Source organism: Serinus canaria, chromosome 3, assembly GCF_022539315.1.
Source record: "Serinus canaria isolate serCan28SL12 chromosome 3, serCan2020, whole genome shotgun sequence".
Classification (NCBI taxonomy): Eukaryota; Metazoa; Chordata; class Aves; order Passeriformes; family Fringillidae; genus Serinus; species Serinus canaria.
In genome coordinates this window covers 53,586,447-53,606,723 of record NC_066316.1, presented here as the reverse complement: position 1 = coordinate 53,606,723, position 20,277 = coordinate 53,586,447, and the positions used below count along the sequence as shown (strand labels likewise).

Below are 20,277 nucleotides of genomic sequence, written 5' to 3'. Positions count from 1 at the left end.
GAGTTTTCAGACAGAACTAAATAGACACCGGAACTAACAGACACTGGAATCACACTACTCATACATTTATCAATAATCTTTACATGTAACTCAACATTAGAGCATGAAGCTTCTGCTCCTTTAATATTTTCACAGTGAATTCAAAAAAACCTACCTACTTGTGGCAGCATCTTTCTTCATATGCTGCATTTTTCTCTACCATTATGATTGAATCTCCTATTTATCCCTTTTGAAATTTGAAAATGTGCTTACCTTTAACAGACCGTATAAATATATTAATTTAAAACATCGTGGTTTAGACCCTTGCTGTATTGAAAACGTTCACTCATATACCGGTTTGCTATATTCATAGCTAAGTATTTGATCTCCCAAATGCTTTCATTAGTTCAACGTAATGTGTGACTATTACCTTTTGTTATACTAGGGTATCACTTGTATTAAGATAGTTATAAAAAAAACTTCAAACCGTTCTGGTTCAAAAATGTAGGTCAGCAGCAGCTTTCCATTTGGAGCAAGAGTTACTCAGATTAAATATTTTGGGGTTTGTGTTACTACGTTTACATGAGAGTCTTGTGCATACTGGAAATTATATTGTTTGGGGAAACAATTATGAGACTGAAAATGTCTCTCGCTCTTTGATCATCTCTTGTTTAACTGCAAATAAGTACACAGAACATATTGAAAACGGCCCTATATATAAAAGCATCATTAGTGCAAATGACCGTTAGAATTTGGAGACAGCTGGACAATGTGGACAACTGCAAAGATGCTACCGCTGCAGAATTTTAGGTTAAATTTTATAACCGTCTGCACATACAATATAAATCTTCAGGGGGCGAGTGGCTTGGGGCGGGGGGGGCGGGGGAAAATCCAAAACAAGTCCAATTTCTCCATCACATGAGCAGACGTTTCCCTGCCCTCGGAACACGAGGCGGCTGCTGAGCACGGCACACGGGGCTGGGGGGCAGCGTGCGGCTCCCGAAAGTTTGACCGATCCATCTGCTCCGGCACAGCTGGAGCGCATGGCGGCCCCTCGCCTCCCTCCCGCCGAACCAGCCCGCGCGGGGCAGCGCCGCCGGCGGCACCCTCGGCCCCGCAGCACCGGGGACAGTCCCGCTCCCCGCCCCGCCCCAGCGGCGTTCGGCGGCCCGGGGCACCCATTGAGGCCCGCCTCGACCCCTCGTTCGGAGCAGCCCCGCGGGTTCAGTGCTCCGCAGGCCGCGACCCCTGGCGCGCACACGGGCGGGACCCTGCTGGGAGCCGGGGGACCCGCGGGGGTCGCGCCCCCCATCCCGCCGCGCTGCCGGGAGAGCAAGGAGGGGAGCGGGAGCCCGAGCAAGTCCAGCGTGGAGTCCAGTCCGCATTTTGCGGGTGCGCGGGAGCGATCGGGGCGGAGGGGGCGATGGCTGCCGGCGCTGGCTCGCTCGCTCGCTCATGCCATGCTGGGCCAGCGCGGCTCCGGCAGACGTGTGTTTACCCATATCCGGGTTAGGGAGGAAAGGAGGAGAAAAAAAAAAGTTTCATTTAAACCTGAACAAAAAAACTTTCAACGTGAAATCACACAGCGGGAACGGGCACGGACCGTAAGGCGTTCTTACCATTTCTAACCTCAACCACGGACTCGGGGAGGGAAATCGCTGTTAACTCGGTGCGTGCGGAGCGGTCCGCAGGGGATACTCTGGGATCAGTCAAGTCCCTGCCCCGGACGCTTCTCCTTCTGCCCCTCTCCTCTCCTTCCCCCCACCCCTCTGCTCGCCCCCTATTTTTCAGGGTGGGAGTCGATCTTTTTGTTTTGTTTTGTTTACTTTTTCAATTTTGGGTTTTTTAAAAATTTTTCTTTTTGTAGTTACTATTATCAGCACCAATTTCTCCGGACTCGCAATGTTGCGATGATCATGGCCGCGCAAGTCGCAGCGGCTCCGGCGAGTGCGAACAACAGCAAGGGCAAAGCCCCGAGCCTGCCGGGCGGCCTGGGCCCAGAGCGAGGCCCGGGGGGGGCCGGGGCGCCCGGGCCGGGCCCCGCACTGGGGGTCGGCGAGGGGAGTCCGGCCGGCGGCAACAGCGTGAATAATTTAGATCACCATCTCCACCACCACCACCGCAGCGAGCCGCCGAACATGGCCAATAACGCGGCTCCCGCCGCTGCCGCCGGTAACAACAACAACAACGCCAGCGGCGGCGGCGGCGGCTCCTCCTCGGAGCCGGCTCTGAAGGAAGGTGGAAGCTCCTCGGAGTTATCTTCATCTTCTTCGTCTTCTTCCTCCTCCTCCTCCTCCTCCTCCAACCCGGGCTCGGCTATGGAGACGGGGCTGCTCCCCAACCACAAGCTGAAGAGCGTCGGAGGCGATCACCCCGCCGCGCCGCCCCACCACCACCATGCCCACCACCCGCATCACCATGCCCACCACCACCATGCCCACCACCCGCACCACCACCACCATGCACTACAGCAGCAGCTAAATCAATTCCCGCCGCCGCCGCCGCAGCAGCCGCCGCCTCAGCACCATCCCGTGCAGAATAACAACAGCAGCCTCGGCGGCGGCGGCGGCGGCAGCGGCAGCAACAACAACGGCGGTGGCGGTGGCGGCGCTGCTCAGCCCAGTGCAGACATGGAGCAGCAGCAACATGGAGGAAAAGACAGTGTTTTGGGCGCTCAGGCCGAGCCCCCCCAGCAGCCGCAGCAAATGCTGAATAAAGGCGCCGACGAGGAGGAGATGCCCGGCAAGATGGGCGAGCCCATCGGCGGCCGCTACGACCACCCCGGCTTGGGACCCCTGGGCGGACAGCAGCAGCCCCAGCAGCCGCCCCCGAGCGCTGGGAGCGGCGGCGGCGGCCTCGGCGGCGGCGGCGGGAGCGGGGGAGGCGGCGGCGGCCCCTCCGCGGTGGGTGTCTCGGAGTTCAATAGCTATTATGGCAACCCTGCCCCTGCCCCTGCCAGCAGCGCTACGGCGAGCCGCGCCGGGCCTTGCTTTGATCAACATGGCGGACAACAAAGCCCCGGGATGGGGATAATGCACCCCACGGCGGCCCCCAACAGCATGGACCCCCTGCAGAACTCCCACGAAGGGTACCCCAACAGCCAGTACAACCACTACCCGGGCTACGGCCGCGGCCCCAGCGGCGGCGGCGCGGGCGGCGGCGGCGGCGCGGGAGCCGTGGCGGCGGCGGCGGCGGCCGCCGGGGCAGGCGGCGGCGGCTACGGGGGCTCCGCGGCGGGCTACGGGGTGCTGAGCTCCCCGAGGCAGCCCGGCGGCGGCATGATGATGGGCCCCGGCGGCGGAGCCGGCCTCGGCAAGGCTGGTGCCGGCGCGGCGGCGGCGGCCGGCGGCTTTGCGCGGTTCTCCGGGCAGAACCAGCACCCGTCCGGGGCCACCCCTACCTTGAACCAGCTACTCACGTCCCCCAGCCCCATGATGCGGAGCTACGGCAGCAGCTACCCCGACTACAGCAGCCCCAGCGCCCCGCCGCAGCCCCAGCCCCAGGCAGCGGCGGCCGCCCCGGGAAGCCAGCAGGCAGCGGCGGGCATGGGCATGGGCAAGGACATGGGCGCCCAGTACGGAGCGGCGAACCCGGCCTGGGCAGCGGCTCAACAAAGGAACCACCCGGCGATGAGCCCCGGGAACACCGGGCAGGCCATCAGCAGGACCCAGGTAACTCCCCGCGCTCGCTTAATGACGGCTCGTGCCTCCGTGTCGCTCGTGTCGGGCTCTTAGTTTCTTTGTAATTCACTTTTTTCTTCCCCCCCACCTTTTTTTTTGTCTTTATTTTTTTTTTTCTTTCCTCCCCACCCCCCGTTCTCTTCTGGGCCAGTTTTGCCCCTCGCTGCCTCCGTAGCGAGGGTGAGCCGTGCACAATGCACGGCCCCGATGGGGCTGGAGGCACCGGAGTGTGGCTTTCGCTGCCGAAATTAGGTTGTTCCAATTAATATTTTCCCCCACCACTTTGAAACAGCGTCGGAGAGAGGCAGGGCCCGGAGGACAAACAGCTCGGGACGGACGGGGGCGGGGGGTTGGATTTTGTAACCGGAGTGCCGGACTCGGGGGGCTCCCGCGGGATAACGTCCATTATCTTTCACGGGGCCTTTTTTTTCTTCTCTCTTTAACCCGTTGCTTTTTTTTTTTTTTTTTTTTTTTTTTTTTTTAATCCCCGAGCAGAACGAGTTGCGCCGTTGCGCGCTCTCAGCAAATTAGTTTGCCACTGATTGGAGTTACCGCAGTGAGATCCACGTAACGCGGCCGCGTTCCTTTCCCTGTGGGAAGAGCGCGCGCGCGTGCGTGTGTGTGCGCGTGTGCGCCCGGTCCGTGCGGGTCGTCCCGGCCCGGTGACCTGTGGGGGACTCGCCCGCCGGCAGGAGCGTGCCCGGGTGCGCGGGCGCGTAATCGCCTTTCACTTCCAAACACACGCGGAAATTAAAAAAAAAAAAAAAAATTAAAAAAAAAAAAGAAAGAAAGAAATAAGGAGAAAGGAAAAAAAAAAAAAAAAAAAAGAGGGAAAAGTCCTTGGCGTCAGCGAAGGGGCGCGGGCACCGGGGCAGGCCGCCGCCCCCGCTCCCTCCCGCACTCCTCTGCCCCAGCCCCGGTAACTCCGGCGATCGATCGATCGATGGATCCGATCGATAGGCAGGCGCGATGATCGCGGGGCGGCGGGTGCGGCGCAATGCCTTTCCGGGGCGGCGCGGCGCGGCGCGGCAGGAATGCCGGCTGCCGGGCGCGACCCTTGGAGAAGCGTCCGGGTCTCCTCCGCCCGCCAGGTTGGGAATTTGAATTGTGGAGGTAAACTGGCTGCAACCGTCTCCCGACAGCTGCCTCCGAGTTGACATCTAATCTGCCATCTGATTGGCTCCGCGCGCGCCATTGGGCACCTCGCGCCGCTGATGTAAATAGAGGCGCTGGAGCGGCGCAGGCACAGGAGCCCCCGCCGCCAGCACCGCCGGCACCGGGGGGCACCGGGGCACCGCCGCCAGGGCCGCGCGGGCACCTTCCCCCCGCCCCCCAGCCTGCCCGCGCCGCCTGCTTCTCCTGGGCACCGATTGATTTGTTTATCTTCTTATCTATATTTACTTACTTATTTTAGATTTTTAATTCCGCGCTTATTAGGGGCGGTAGGGAAAGTGCCTCCTAATAACAGTGCTTTTGGATGAGGTTTCGGGTTTTCGGGTCGCGCTCGCGCCTTCTTTAAGAAAAAAAAAAAAACCAAAAAACCCTGACAAACCTAAACATTTTGTAATGTTGCAGATTACGGATGTTATGCAAGGGATTGGATTTTTATTAAAAAAAGAAAAAACAAATACTAGTTTCGTTGCGTTTCTGTTAGCTCGATGCCTGTCCTGTGCATGCCTCTTAAAAAGACCGTGTTTGCATGTGAGCTGCTGTAGGTGAGAAAATGCCGTGTATTGTACAAAGAAGGGAAGAAGGAACAGCTCTGCCAGAGGTTGTGTTTGTTTCAGTTCTGCAACAAATCCAGATATTCGGGAGAAAACGTGCTTTTGGGTTTGAATTGTGGTTAGAATACTTCAAGAAGCATCGGGAGTTGTTGATATCATTATTTTTCTACACAAGTGTGAGATTAGGCTGGAATTCTCAGTAGGAAAGTGAATTGTGTTAAATGGAGTAGTGCATTAGAATTTTATGGGTTTCTTCTCCCTTCAACAAGATCTTTCTATTAAGAACTGTTAAATCTTTTAACAGCTTTTAACAGCAAGATCTGACAGGAACAAATGCAGGTGTATGCTTTTGGGGTCCTCCAACGGCTGGATCTTTCCATAAAGTAATGAATAGAATCTGGAAAAATCACTGCTTAATATTGCAAATGGTGTATTAATCCTGAAAAAAAAATAGTAACCTTAGATGGGCTATGTGTGTGTTTGTCTACTTCCAACAGACCATTCCTATAATGTTTTTTCGTTTTTATTCCGTTTTCCTTTCTTTTTCTTCCAAGGAAATAAGATGTGTGTGTGTGTTAATTTTTACCTTTTTTTAAAATTTGCAGTGGTAAAAGGGTCATTGGAAGCCATAATGTAATGAGGCCTCATATGCATAACCTTTCATAATTACTCTAAAAATATTTGGATCGTCTCCTTTTGAACAGGTAGTTCAGAATTTGTGGCTTTAACAGCTAGAAAAACCTTTGTCACACATCGTACATGCTTGTTCAGGGTGCTCTTTCTTCGTGGCAGAGATTGTTTAAAGCATTTTATTTTTATTGGAGGATTGAGAGTAAATTCATTTATGTCCTCAGTATGACTCTTAGAAATACTTCCTTATATTAATGGGTTTACATCCTATCTTACAGATTTCTTCTTTCTTTTTTTTTTTCTTTTTTTTTTTTTGCACCGTAAGGATTGGCATTCAGCTTAGAAAGAATAGTCTGGCAAGAACACAGTTTCTTTGATTATTTTTTTAAAATTATTTTTTCCTCAGAATAATTGTCATAAAGGCAAGACATCATTGTTTTTTATATTATGATTTTCCATTAAACCAGTAAGAGATAGAGATAAAATTTTTTTTTAGGTTTTAAATTAATATTTTTTGATGTATAAAATGGGCTGTGTCAAAAAGTAGTTACCATTAGCTTGCAGAACACAATTGGTTTTGTACACTGTTATTTATTTTTAATTCCCACATGTCAATCTCCCTGTAAGTAGAGAAATTGATTGCTCTTTGAAAGAGAAAACTGGAATATTTAGTCCAGCATCTGAACAGAAGGCTTCTCTTCATTTTTTTAATTATCATCTATGTGTGTGCTCTTGATATGTGTATACACACATTAGAATACGCTCACTTGTCATGTGTCTTTGTAAAGCAGATGTTGATTGGCCCCTAAGCCTATAAGGAACTATTGTCCTGTGAACAGAGAAAAAGGACTGACAGTAGGTTACAACATATGAGATGCTTGTTCAGGAAAGTCTTGCCTCGGCATCGGTAATTTTTGTAATACGAAGAACTGTGGCATCCTGCTATGAACTAAGTTCTGTATTTATCCAGCCAATTTAATTATTTAAGAAAATTTTGCTTCCATTTAATTTAATCACCTTACCCAGCTGAGAGATGTGATGGAAGCTTGCAATAGAGGCTTCCTGCTTCTGAAGAAACCCACATTTTCGAAGGAGATGGATGTTGCTCACACAGATACATTGATTTCATGGTGGGGGATTTGTATGGTGCTAGTACAGTACCTTGTCATTCAGGTCTTTTGATTATTGATTAATCCTTGGCAGTGTACAGATATTTAGAGTCCTAAGGCTCCTTTTATTCTTCACTTCTGATTTGCACTGCAGTAGTTTAACACATTAGCACTTTATACACATCTTTCTCCTTTGTGCATGTGTGTATGATTTACATGCAACTACACAGAAGGAGAGTGCCTGGGTCTTTTCAGGAGTACCTGTATAAGATACAGAGGAAGTGTTAGAAAAAAACATGTCGAGCTGCTCTGAGTTTGTGTCTGTATTGTTTGTTTTGTTGCAGAGAAACTCTGAATATGCCTGATTCTGCAGCTCTTTTTATGCCAAATAGATTGCCCGTATTGACAGTTCTGGCTAAGCCAAGGCTGCAGAATCATGTCCTGTGCCTGAAGGCCATTAAACAGCTGTTAGTGTGGTGAATAGATTCTTGATGTCTCAATGGGAGAATAAAATATATTTTTCCCTGTGCAGTTTCAAATAAACAGTTTAGTATTCACATAGCTTCTATTTAGAAGTAGCAAATAGCAATATTCACAGTTAGTAGCATCTATATATATATTACGACCATATATTTGACACTTTGTGGTTTGGTGTTCAGTTATTGGTTTCTGTAGTAGCGCTTATGCCTACACATGGAACAGCAGAACCCTGTGTACGAGATACAATGAAGAAAGAGAGATGCAAACCTGCCTACTCTATTACTGCTTCCATAATGTAAGGATTCTTCCACTAAGCAGTTGATTACTGTCATTTTGGCATTCTGATCTGAATCTTGGGGCACAAAAACTAAGGCATTTAATCCATTGCTAAATTTTCTAGTTACATATGTAAAATAATGTTTTTGAAATTACTAAAGTATGGTCTGTTAGGTGATGCTTATTCATTCTGAAATAGGATCTTAGTTAAAACTAGATTAAATTCATGCAATGAAAACAAGTTTGATTAGCTACTGATAGACCTTTGTTACTTTTATTCCTCAAGTGTTTTGTTATAGGTATTTTGACATTCTAATTGTTAGTGTGATAATGGCAGTAGTTTATTTATTCTTTGGTCCCTAAGATTGTACCTGTGCCCTATACCAGTTACATCTTTTAGTACTTTTTCAAAATGTGCCATTTATCAGGAGGCTTTGAAGATTCTCTGTGGATATGTAAAGCAGTGTTGCCACATTCACTGTGCATGCATGCTCAAGGCTGCAGAATTTCAGTAGCATGTGTTTGTGGTAGGCTAACTTGCTAGAATATATTTTAGAATTGTGATTATTAAGGTACTTGGGAAAAAAAAAATTTTTCTTTCAATTTTGGGGCTATTTACATAGTGTTAAATATATGTTTTGGTACGATTGAATGAGGACTTTAATTAAATTTAAATTAAAAGTATACCGTAGTGGTTTCCAAATTTGTTTAGAAAACTAGTAGGAGAAAAGTGCTGCTTAGCGGTGTTGTTTTTGTACTGCTTGGTGCTTATAGAAGCAAATAAATGTAATGCACAAAAATCTTGTGGAGCCAATCATACTAGAGTAAAATTTATTTTAAGGAAGTCTTTCTGTTAATAAATTTAAAATTATTTTTTAGTAGACCTGAAGGGTTTCTGTACATTTCATGTGTGTTTTGCCATTCAGATCATAGCATTATCCTTTTACTTTTTCTGTTCCCCAATGGTACCTGTTGGTGCTCAGTTTCACACACAAATGTTGATGTGCTGGCCGAGTGCTGCAGTGTTTGTGTTGCAGGTAGGCCAAACAATTTCCGTTGTTGTACTTCCAGTTCTGAGAGTGTGGCATCCAGTGATCCACCAGGAATACGTCAGCTCCAAAAAAGCGAAACACATCCATGGTGGTGTTCCAATGCAGTCAAGGAATCCTCAGGGATGAATGTATCTTAAAAAACCTATCTGAGTCTGTAAACAGTGGGGACAGTGGCTAATTTGTACAGAATTGATTTTAGCTACCTTTATCTTCTCAGTAACAATATTCCAAGTACATTTGATCTTTACACTGTTTTTCTAGAGTGCCTTGGACTAGAGTAAAACATTATTCTTCCTTTTGTACAGGGTGGGGAAACTGAGGCACATTGCATGCACTTTGCTTCAGACAGGCACACTCGAGGGCAGGTGTTTTGGAAATCGCCAAGGTCTTGTTTCCATAAACTCTAGCTTTTGAATAAATTCAGTCTTATTGTCTACACATTCTGTTGTGGGAGAAAGTAAGCTTTACTGGAATCTATTCAATGAGTAAGAAGACAAATAACTGAGCAAAACAAGGGATTTGTCTGCTCTGTCAGGACAGTCACCTTAAACTAAAGGCACCGTAATTAAAAATTTCAGTATTCCTTGCACTGTTTTATCATTACATACCCAATACCATCTATATAAAGATGCTAGATTTCTCATAGAAATTAAACTCTGAGGAAACTTGAGTTGAACAATTGCCCAGGAGCTTAACGAGTGTCATGGAACTTGTCTTTTGATAAGTATTCTGCACGGGGCACCAATGTGTGCTGGGGTGGGGTGAGTGCGGGGGTGCATGCACAGACTTCCTTACCACCAAGTCCGGTTGTTTTATCTGGCAGATACATTGTCTTCAGTTTTGAAGTGAACAGATTTGATGCAGAAATCACAATTGTTGTGTCTTACTTAAAGATTGCTTTTCACATAGGAATTGTTCTTATTGCAAATATGAAGTACCTTTTATCAAACTTTGTATTCACAATGTAGGATGCTTGTGTTATCTGAAGGTGCCTGCAGTTGTTTTGGAAATTGGGAAACCTGAGATCATTGTCCTGAAGCTTTATTAAAATATTTTATCTGTGTTTATTAAAACCAATGTGAAATCTGTGTAAAAGTTTTTGGCAGGCATGATTTAAAAGGGTGTTGATACATTGTGCGTTTATATTCCATGTATAGTGGAAATGTTAGTTTCCTTGTAAATTTAACAAGTTTATGAAGCGGCTGAATTTCTGAATGTGTAGTGGCCAATTTGTGGATATAAAACAGAGTTTGATGGGTCTGCAGCATGTATAAGGAATTGCTTTCAGTACAGACCTATCAGTGTGCGATCTACGTTCCTATTGCTTTTTGCATTTGAGTCATTGTGGGTTAGTAACTACATCAGAAGGACTAAGCATGTGTAGAAGTATGTAATCTATTTATTAGTTTTTCTCTAACTTTAAGAGCTATTAATTAATCTTTTGCACCTAAACATGCACAATTGCCAAATGATGTCCTGCCTTTAAGAATTCACTGCTGTGCTCTGTCTTCGCCCTATGTTGTAGGCTTCTCAGATTTGAAAAGATACTGAATTCAGGTTTGTGATGTAGTAATTGTTTATGAAGACATCCATCTGAGTGATAGGCCCTCTGACATTTCCATCTGTAAAGCTGTGCCACTGATCTCCCATGCCACCCACATCAGTCTCTTTCTGACCATTGGAAGGTGGGGAAAGAATATTCTTCTAATTTTTAAACTTTTTTATAAATTAAGGAAGTAGATATATATGGAATTTTGGTGTGTTGCTAAAAAAAGAATGAATATGAAAATGGGGAAAACCCTTGATGTATAAATTCCCTTTTTTTTTTTTTTAAGGGATAGTGTTAGTTGTATTACTATTAGAGTCTTGCAAACTTCTACTTTAATTTTTTATACTCATGTGGTTTTGGGGAGTAGTGTGGGTTTTTTTTGTCTCTTTTGTTTTTTATTTTGTTTTGTTTGGTATTTGTTTTAGGTATCTCAAAAAAGAAATTTTATGTAGCAGGGCTTTCTCTTAGATGTAATTCTTCCAAGTTACTGAATCAATTTACTTGCCCTTTAAAGACCACGTGGCTCTAAGTTCACTGTGAAGTTCTGTTGTTGCAGCTACATTGTTAGAGTCAGGGAATTAATTGCATCCTTGACTAATATCTGTTGTGGCAAACCCCTTTGCATTTAGCTTACCGTTGGGGTGGTAGTGTATCTTCACCACCAAAATAACAGCCTTTATAAGAAGCCTCTCTTGAAGGGTTTGCAGGTATGGTTATTGAGGTATTTTGCAGAGTTTCTCAAAAGGTAGATAGTTCCACGACAAGTTTTGGTCACCTTTTAAAAGGGCAAAGAGGTGTATGTTGTGTGGCAAAGAGAGGGCTGTCCTGGCTGTAGCAGTCCCTGGTACAGCTGTCTTTCACAGAAGGACCTCAATTTGGAGCATGGTTGTTCTTTCTTTGTTCGAGTAAAGAAAGGAAATCGGTTCAGAAAATCCCAAAAGGAGGGATCCTCTTTTAAAACATAATTGTAGTCATGTGTGCTGTTCCCTGTGTGGACATGGCTTAATTCACAGATTGATTGAAGTGAAATAGTGCCTTCTTTACACAAGCAGTGAATTCAGCCATGGTAAGTAAATTATATGACTTCAGGAAAATGATATTAGTAGAGAATTGGTGTAGGAATTCTTGATATCTCAGCAGTCTGCATGACCTAAATGTTGCTGGTTTCACTGACTGATACCTCAGTTTCCCCCTGTTAAAATATGGATAACATTTGCCTTATTTAATCATTTGAGTTTGATGTGCAGTTTTAATTACTGAGTAAGGCAAAATAAATAGGCAACCTAAATATTTGTTACATGGGAAGGTATCCAGGCTGCACTGTGCCTTCCTCTGTTTGGATGGGATCAGAGACTTGGTGTTCCCAGCATTGATCGTGTTATTTGGTTAGCTTGTCAGACTTACTTGTTTGTAAGCAAGATACTGAAACATCAGCTCTGAAAATTTCTTTTGAAAGCACAAGGACAGGATTTGTAGTTCTTAAATTTTATTCTTTTAAAGTTAAAAATAAAGATAAGGAGGTTTGTTTTGACAGCATCAAAGGAATATGCTGGTTTGTTTGCAGCCTTTGATTTGGATAGAATGTATGGAGTTCTGTTTTTTTTTTTTTTTTTGTGTAGCAATTTATGTTGTGAATATTTTGGATTTTCTGTTTATATGAAACGGTAGTATTGATGTCTTATTTTCAGGCATGATTTATGGAAAATAATTGCGCTTTTGTGATTTTTTTTTTAAATTTGGTGTTTCTTATTTGATTGAAGTTCCCAAGCAAAGAAAAGTAATAAGCATGTTTTTCAGAGCTGTTGCTGTTTTAAATTTATGGTTGGTCATAGAAGCTATTTAAAGAAATATTTTTGGAAAAATAGAGTACATTTGAAGCTGTTTTAGCTGCGTACCAGCAGTAGCAAAATAATTTTACGTGTCAGTTTTACTTATATTTGAAAGTTCTTCCTTCCTGTAGGCAGCAAGGTCGCCTTGTGTGCGGGAGGTACCTTCTCGGTGCCCGGCCTGCAGTGGCCGTGGGACGTGCCGGGATGTGTGGATGCCCTTGGCTGTTTTGCCGCAGCGGTGCCTGATCGAGGCATTTCCCTGGCGGGACGCGGGGACGGAAGGGCGGGGGGGCGGCGGGGTGCCGGGCCGGTGGCAGCGTCTGTGCAAGTTGCACACACGGAGCGAACTACTTCGCTTGTGTGGCGTCACATGATCAAAATATTTTCCCCTTTGCCGCTGCCAGAAGCTATCTATTGCTTTTCAACAACCTCGGCGCTCGGGCAGTGGGCCAGGCGCTGCTCCCGGCCGCGGGATGCCCCGGCCCGCACCGGTGGGACCGGCGAGTGTGGGCAGCGCGTTTGTGTCCAGCGATGGCCCTTGGCGGCCCTCGGCTGCCTTGGGGAGAAGCCTTGCTCTGCCTTCACATCTGAGGAGCAGCGCCGTGTGGAGTATTTCTAGCATCTTAAGTGATACTTATTTTACATTTAAATATTTTGCTAGCAAAGAGATACTGAATTTGTCTTGCATGTTATGTTTTGGTTTACAATAGATGTATTTTTTCTTTTAAATCCCGAAACTAGCACACATCCCTTGTGATAGCCACCCTGCTTCCAGCCTGGCACAGAGCCGGTTTTCCTACTAACAAACTGTAGGAGCTACTAATTCAGCAACATTTCTGAGATTTTTAACTTTCTGCAGAATGCTCTTTTTGTTGTTGAACATGTGGTATGCAAATACAAATGGAAATAGTGCTATGGAGTATTTTGTTGTGGGTTTTTTTAAGTATTAAAAACACATTTTGCTTTTCTAATAAACCTCATAACCAGACCTTTTAATGTTTTGATATAAATAGCAATTACACTAACTGAGATCCAACCACAACTAAAAAAAAAAACCCATATAAAATCATTCAGAAGGAAAGTTCCCAATTTAATTGAGCTTTTCCTTTAAAGAAGAGGGACTGATTGGGCAGCAGCATATGAAACAAAGTGTCTCGCATTTCTTGAAGTGATCAAGGTGTTGGAGTAGAGGTTAATATTCAAAGATTTTTCCAAGAATTAGCTAGAAGTCTAAAGGCTACTTCCGTCTAAGCTGTTGAGAGATTTATGTGTCATTGCTGATGACAATCAGAACATTTTCTGGATTGAGACCCTTGAAAAGTTTTAGATTTAGGTACATGGACTGGTTATTTCATGTATTGGGACATTTAGGGATTTGGTTGTTCACAGGAAACTTGCTAAATGCAGCTGTTTGAACAAGCAGTGGAGAGGGATTCTCTGTCCCAGGAAGACTTTGCATAGCCACACATTCCTCCTTGTAGCTCTTCGGCTAATTTCAATAATAATAGCAACAGTAACAATACACATTCTCATTAAGAGGAAGGTTGAGGAGGGCCTGAGTGAGCTGTTACTTTGTTGGAATGTGGTTTACAGAATGGTGGATGCAGTCATCTACTTTTTCTGCAGATCCTAATGTTGTTAAGTGTCAGCTCTGTTGTGTGATGTGGTTGCTCGACACTCTTCCTCTGTATTTTCCCGAAACTTAAGTGAGTGAAAGATTTATTTGTAGGTTATTTTAATCTGTTTCATTTATTTTCTTCTCAAAATCATAATACTTCGTTTTATCCAAATGTCATAATCTCTTTTTGCTCCTTTGTCTTGTGATACTTCTTTTTCTTTTTTAAGATGTCTTTCTCACTTTCCAAGTCATAGGAGTGACGGAAAAGTCATTCTTACTGTTTTCTGCAATTTCAACAGCTGTGCGAGAGTGATTAGTGTGACTGTATAGTCACTGAGAAAATAGCTTCTGAGTGATCCAGTCATCTCTCTGACTGGTATTTGCTTCTCTGTCCTCCAAGTTGGCAAAAGTTGTCAGGCAAAGAGTGGCATCAGGGAAAGCACTATCCAGCTTCCTGTGCAGGCTCTCCTAGTGACTAGGAGTCAAGTTGCATTTAAGAAAAAGGGAAAAAAAAAAGCCACTAAAAAACGAACCAAGTGAGCCCCGGGCAAGACTTGGCAGTATAACAGTAAAAACTGTGCAAGTAGTTATCTATGGGTGATGGTGTTGGTATTTTTGTTTCAGGCTCCTCTATTGCTGATCTTCTAAGCAATAACTTGAAGGAAACAAACAAAGGAGACAAAACCAAGCTGAAATGTAAATGTTGTTGTGCATAATTTTTTACCTGGCATGGCAGGTGTGATTAAAAAAAATAACTATTTGCCTAAAATATATTTGAAAATATGTCTGCATGAAAATTCAAGTGTGGTGTTGCTGTGCATGTGGAAAGTGTAGAAAAGACTGGAACTGAGGAGAGGAAACACTTGGCATATGATTGTCTATATTAAGTAGTGATGCCATGTACTAGGTATGTCCTAAAGAATTTTATAGAATTTGATACTTCATTTCATAGATTTCCTTTCCTTTTAATTCTCCTCAGAAGATTGGGGGTGTAGAGAGCTGCAGGCAATGGCTGTTTGTTATTTCACAGTGTCATATTTTATTTTATTATCACGAAGATGGTGAATGAAGCCTGTTTAAAAAGTGAGTTAAGGTTCCATTGTTCTAGAAGAATAGCTTAGTAATTCAAGAAAGAACTGAGGCCAGTTTCTTCCTGTGTGATAGTTTCTACATACTGTTACTTTGCCTATAATTACACCTAGGTGTTTATTCGCAACAGTCTTGTTGCCTGAAAAAAAAACCTCGAAGTGTCTGATTTACCCTCTTGTGTTTCTTTTCTCTACTCCTGCTTTTTCACATTCAGTTTAAATTCTTCATTTGCTTGTGGCTGATGTCTTCCTTGATGAGATGGAAGAAAAAAGTAGGTGCTTTTTCTGAAGGGCTGCAGCTAGTCATGGCATCATAATGGAAGGTTCAAATATTTATGATTTCTGATGACATTTTTACTTTCTTGAAATTCTTGATCTCGCATGTGGTTGTCTGTCTTACTTGAGCAAATTGTCTCAGCCTAGTGTGCCAGAAGTAGAAAGAAATGCAATTTTCCTCTCCAGAAGTAGGTTTATATATATATCCAATGAGACCATGAACATGATAGGGTGGGTTTTTTCCCCATTTTTTTCCCCCAAATGTTTGATACCGAGCATTCAGCAACATGTTTTGTTTGTCATTTTTAGATTAATACTTGGGAATAAGCAGCAAATATATTTTTAAATTGAGTTCAGTCTATGTACATTCTTCAGAAGGTCCACATGGGTATTCCTCAGAAAGACAGCTTTTTGTCCTTGGCTTTTGAGGATCACAGGCTGAAGCAAAGAGCAAATTAACAGGAGAAAGTTTGTAACATATAAATGCACAGGAAAATAGGTGTTGATCCAAATGACCATCTGCTTTTTGTGTAGATACCAAGCCAGAATTTTTCTTGGGGGAAACTGAAGAAAACTTGAAAATCTAATTTGTTTATGTCTGCATTTTTCAGTAGCCTTTTGTTACACTCCTTGAGTACTCTTTCATCCAGTTTTGTGTTGCTAAAAGATCTTGCATCACTATATGAGTCTGATGGTTGTCTGAAGCTGATCTAAGACTTCACTTCTGCTGTTAGGACCAGTCTCCACCTTTTTATTAGCTTCCTGCTGCTTCCCTTGTGTCATGAGTCGCATGAAGATTTGTCTGAAAACTAATCCTGCCAAATAAGACCTGTGAATGTTTAGCTTTCAGCCAGATCATTGAGCAGATTTGACTTGCAGCATAATCTTTGGAGCACAGAGGTAGAGCAAGGGAGAATATGGCCAGTTCAACTGAGGGTGGGCATCAGGCCATGGCAGCCCCTTTGGTGGTGTTACAGATGGTGATTCTGTCAGCCTAAACTCCTCCTACTTTGCCTTTTGAGTGTAAAATTAGTCTATAAATAATGTCAGGCAATTTCTTAACATTTGTCTGGAGCAGGAAGCCATTGTTATCCCCCTCTTAAAATGAGAGGGAGCTGAGGCAGAGAGTAATTTTTTTTTTTCCCCAAGGGTGATAATTATACAGAATGCATTGATTGCAGTGGCCAAATAAGCTGTGAGTATCTTTGAAAAATATTATATCTAACCATATGTACTGTAGGCATTTGTACCTGAACTTTTTGTGTATCTTTGGTGCAAAAAAATAATCAGATCTTCATGTGAATCATCTCATTCTAAGGTAGATGTGTAGTTCTGGTCTAATGAATCATGCTCCTAAGGTTTCATGTTTTTCCCCTTGCTCTGAAGAAAGTCTAAGCTGATAAGCTCAGGTGTTGATGTCAAAGGGCAGGTGAAATTAATTCCTTCCACTATTTACAGTGTTTTCATAAAGGCAAATGACTCCAGACTTGTGTTCTGGACTAATTTAGCTTCCTCTTTTTGTCTTGCTAACCTGTTGGAACTAATGGTTTTCATACCCATTTCTGCTTAAGCTTGATACATTTCTATTTTGTTGTCAATTGTATAATGCCTATTCAGAGATTTTTTTGCTGCTGCTTTTCTTTTGGTATGTCAAGTTTTTGCATGTAAGGACTGTCAGTATTGTTTATTTTTTCCCAGCATATTTGCAGACATATTGGCATACTGGCAAATTTGAAAATACCAGGATGAATTTCCAGATCAGTTGACCTTCATGCTTAGGTACGCAATTTCCTCTGTACACAGATGCAAGCTTTTGATTTGTAAATAGGGCAGCAGTTCTGTTGTGTAGATGCTGCTTCACAGTCCACTGAAAACTCTTTATCCACTGCTGGCCCCTCAGCTTGCAGAGAAGTGGGCACCTCTGGGAAGGAGCTTCCCTGCTGTGGTGATCCTCCTCACCCAGCACTGGTGCTCCCTGTGACTCCACCTTCCCCGCACTGGTTGCTCCAGGAGGTCTCTCTGTGGGGCATCCTGCAGAGCAGCAAACCCAGTGAGCATTTTGGAGGACTGAGGGGAGGCTGGGCATGGAGAATGAGGAAGGGGCAGCCCTGTCAGGAGGTCTCTGCCACCGAGAGGGACGGTGGTTGTGAAAGCCAACAAGGTTTGTTCTGAACACTGCAGGCGTATTCCAAGGTGACGAAACCTGGTGTTATGCTGAGGGATGAAATTGTTTAGGACAAAAGGAAACACAGGGATGCCTATCCTGCACAGAGCTCTTCTTGGCAGTATCATGTTTTCAAAATGGTTCAAGAGGAAAAACCACAATTTGCTAAAGAGATTTACCTGCGCATCCTGAAAAATGGGTACCATAATCCTTAATTATCTCTAGGCTCACTTAGCCTTTCTTAGTAAAGTATTTAAAATGCCCAAACTGAAGTATTATTGTGATTAATAATTTCAGTGGTATCTTTGTAGCAGGGTGTCAGTGCTTTCCACTTCTTGGAGGCTGGCAGAACCATATTTTTGTTTGTATCCTTTTTAAGGGATCTTTCTCACAAAGGGCATCAGTTTATTTGGTTTAGGCTTAGGTTTTGAGTTAGGTATCCTCTGAAAAGTTACTTGTTTTCAAAAAATTCTGAGGAGTCTTTTGTAGTGTTAAAGTATAATTTGATGTTCAACTAGTGGCATGATTTTCAGATATACTACTTTCCCCCCAGTGTGTAGGGGGGGAGGAGGAGGAGGAAGCATGGCTTCTTCAAGGTTGACTGAAATCTTTTAACTTCTATAGCAAATGAGGTGAGAATGAAATTGTCAGAAGGATAGAGACTAAATTATTGAAGCACTTGACTGTTTAAAGTGGCTGGGAATGTACTATAAAAGGTGCGAGTCTAACAGTCAAATGTGTAAACAGCACCTTATTCCTTCCTTGTACCTGATTTCTCACCACTTGCTTTATATGAGAGCCTAAATCAGTGTGGGAGATATTGCAGACATTCTCAAAGTGTTAGTTTACAATGCCTCCACCAGAAGAACAATCTATTACCATATAGAAGAGCAGAGAGAAAAGCATTTTCAAGGAAGATTAATTGAAGTAATTCATCACTTTAAAATGAAGAAGGTGCATCAAACAAAAATAAAAGCTAAGTATTTTGTGTGCCTCTATTGGAATTTGATAACCATTTGTTTTGCTAGAAAATATATGTGGACTGGGCATCTAGTCCTTGTCTACACAGTACAACTATGTGCTATAATTATATGCTATAATTATACCAATATAACTCCCTATAGAGACAGTCTTATACCAGAATAAGAGTTTTTATGGTTTATCTTAGTCTGCTTCCAAACCACATAAGCTTAAGAGGGAGAGGGTACTCTTATGCTGGAGAAAGTTTCCACACTGAGATAGTTATATTGGTATAATTATGCATTTTTTTACTTCAGTGTAGACAAGTCCCTTGTGCCTTTTCAGCTTTGAACTTTAGTTAAGAATTTCTTGGTTGTGATAAGTGTCTAAGCATTTTTATAGTATATTTTTATAATGGGTCTTGGGTATTTAAACCAATTACTTAGGCCAATTAACAGCTTCCTGGGTTGTGGATAACAATAGGATATAAAGAGGGAACAGAATTCATGTTCCTAGCTGCTTGGATATATCTGCATTTTCTCCCCCCCTGTGACTTTACCAGTATTTGGTGTACATCACAACAGGTGAAATAGTGTGTGGCTGTCTAATGAGTTCTGTGTTGGACACTTTTTGTCTGCTATTTCTCATTATTCCTTGAGTTTTGTTGTGCTGTGGCTCTAATTGCATGTATTTCCATGGATCACAGAAAGAAGCTTCCTTGATGAAATTGAAAAAACTGCTTCCAAAAATGTTAATTGTTTTTAGAACTGCTGAAATTTATTGATCTTTACACAAGACAGGATCATAATTGACTTGCTGGGCACAAATTGTGCAAGGAGCAACTCAAATTGGATTCAGAGGAAGGAGAAGGTGCAGGAGCCCTGTTGGTGTGCAGTGTAGTCAGGAGAAGGGTGATGTGTAGAAGGTATGTTTGGTAGGGATGATGTCTCTTGACTGCTTCTGTCACAGGTGGGTACGTAGAGGGAGGTATTCACATGGATTGTGCTTTGAAGTTGGCCATCTTCTTGGTTCTCTTCTCCCCATATCTCCTTTGCTGCTTAGCACACAGCTCATCTCATCCTTACATTCACATCTCCCCAAAAACAGGAATATGTAAACATTTTTTACAGTATTTTCACAGTTTCTGCAAATATCAAAATAAATTACTTAGAAACAGTTTTTCTTACATATCTTTTTTACTCCTTATGAAAAGATTGGTTTGAAAAACATACCTCTTTTTATTCCCTTTATTTTCTTTTATCAACTTATTTAGTATGTTTGTGGTGTTGTAATGTCCATATGGTCTAGTTTTGCTAGAAATTGAGGATTATGACTTGAAATGAAAAATTGTAGAAATGGGAGAAACCTTATAGTAAAATAAACGTGATGTAATAACCTCCAATTCACAGAAGAGCAGGGCTTGAAGTGACACTAAGAGGTCATTTAATCTATCCATCAGCTCTGAGACAGTATAAGGTAGAGCTGACATTCATGGCAGATGTTCATCTGTCCTGTAGTAGTAACAGACTGAGCAAAAAAGAATTATTTATACTTATTCTTTCCCCTTCTCTCCCCAAAGCTTTGTGCAAGCTGAACTTTCCATGGGATTGGTGTGAGAGGATATATGGATTCCTTCAGGATTATTTCAAATTTCTGAGTTACTTCTGTTGTTTGGAAAGTCCGTGTCTTCTGTCAAAATAGTCTAATGGTGTTTGTGTATTTTTGAGTGTAATGCCCCATTTTAATTTTATCTTACTGTCAGTTGTTCAGGTGTATTTCTTCCTGAAATGATTATTTTTCTGTGTTGGCTTTGTAACCAGTGCCTCCTCTTCTTTAGCATTGAGAAGTTTGGTTTAAAAATGT

At 43.4% G+C, this 20,277-nt stretch overlaps 1 protein-coding gene across 4 annotated transcripts in view; it reads left to right on the top strand.

The window, feature by feature from the left end:
• Window positions 1–1,344: 1,344 nt before the first annotated feature.
• ARID1B (AT-rich interaction domain 1B) overlaps window positions 1,345–20,277 on the top strand; it is a 326,306-nt gene continuing 307,373 nt past the window's right edge. For 2 of the 4 annotated variants that reach the window (XM_018919974.3, XM_018919973.3), the window contains exons 1-2: window positions 1,345–1,648; window positions 1,847–3,650. In XM_018919974.3, the coding sequence (XP_018775519.2) occupies window positions 1,890–3,650 (1,761 nt within the window). In that variant the 5' untranslated portion in view covers window positions 1,345–1,648; window positions 1,847–1,889. The remainder of the gene's footprint in view (window positions 1,649–1,846; window positions 3,651–20,277) is intronic. The other 2 variants (XM_018919976.3, XM_018919975.3) reach the window with 1 other exon arrangement.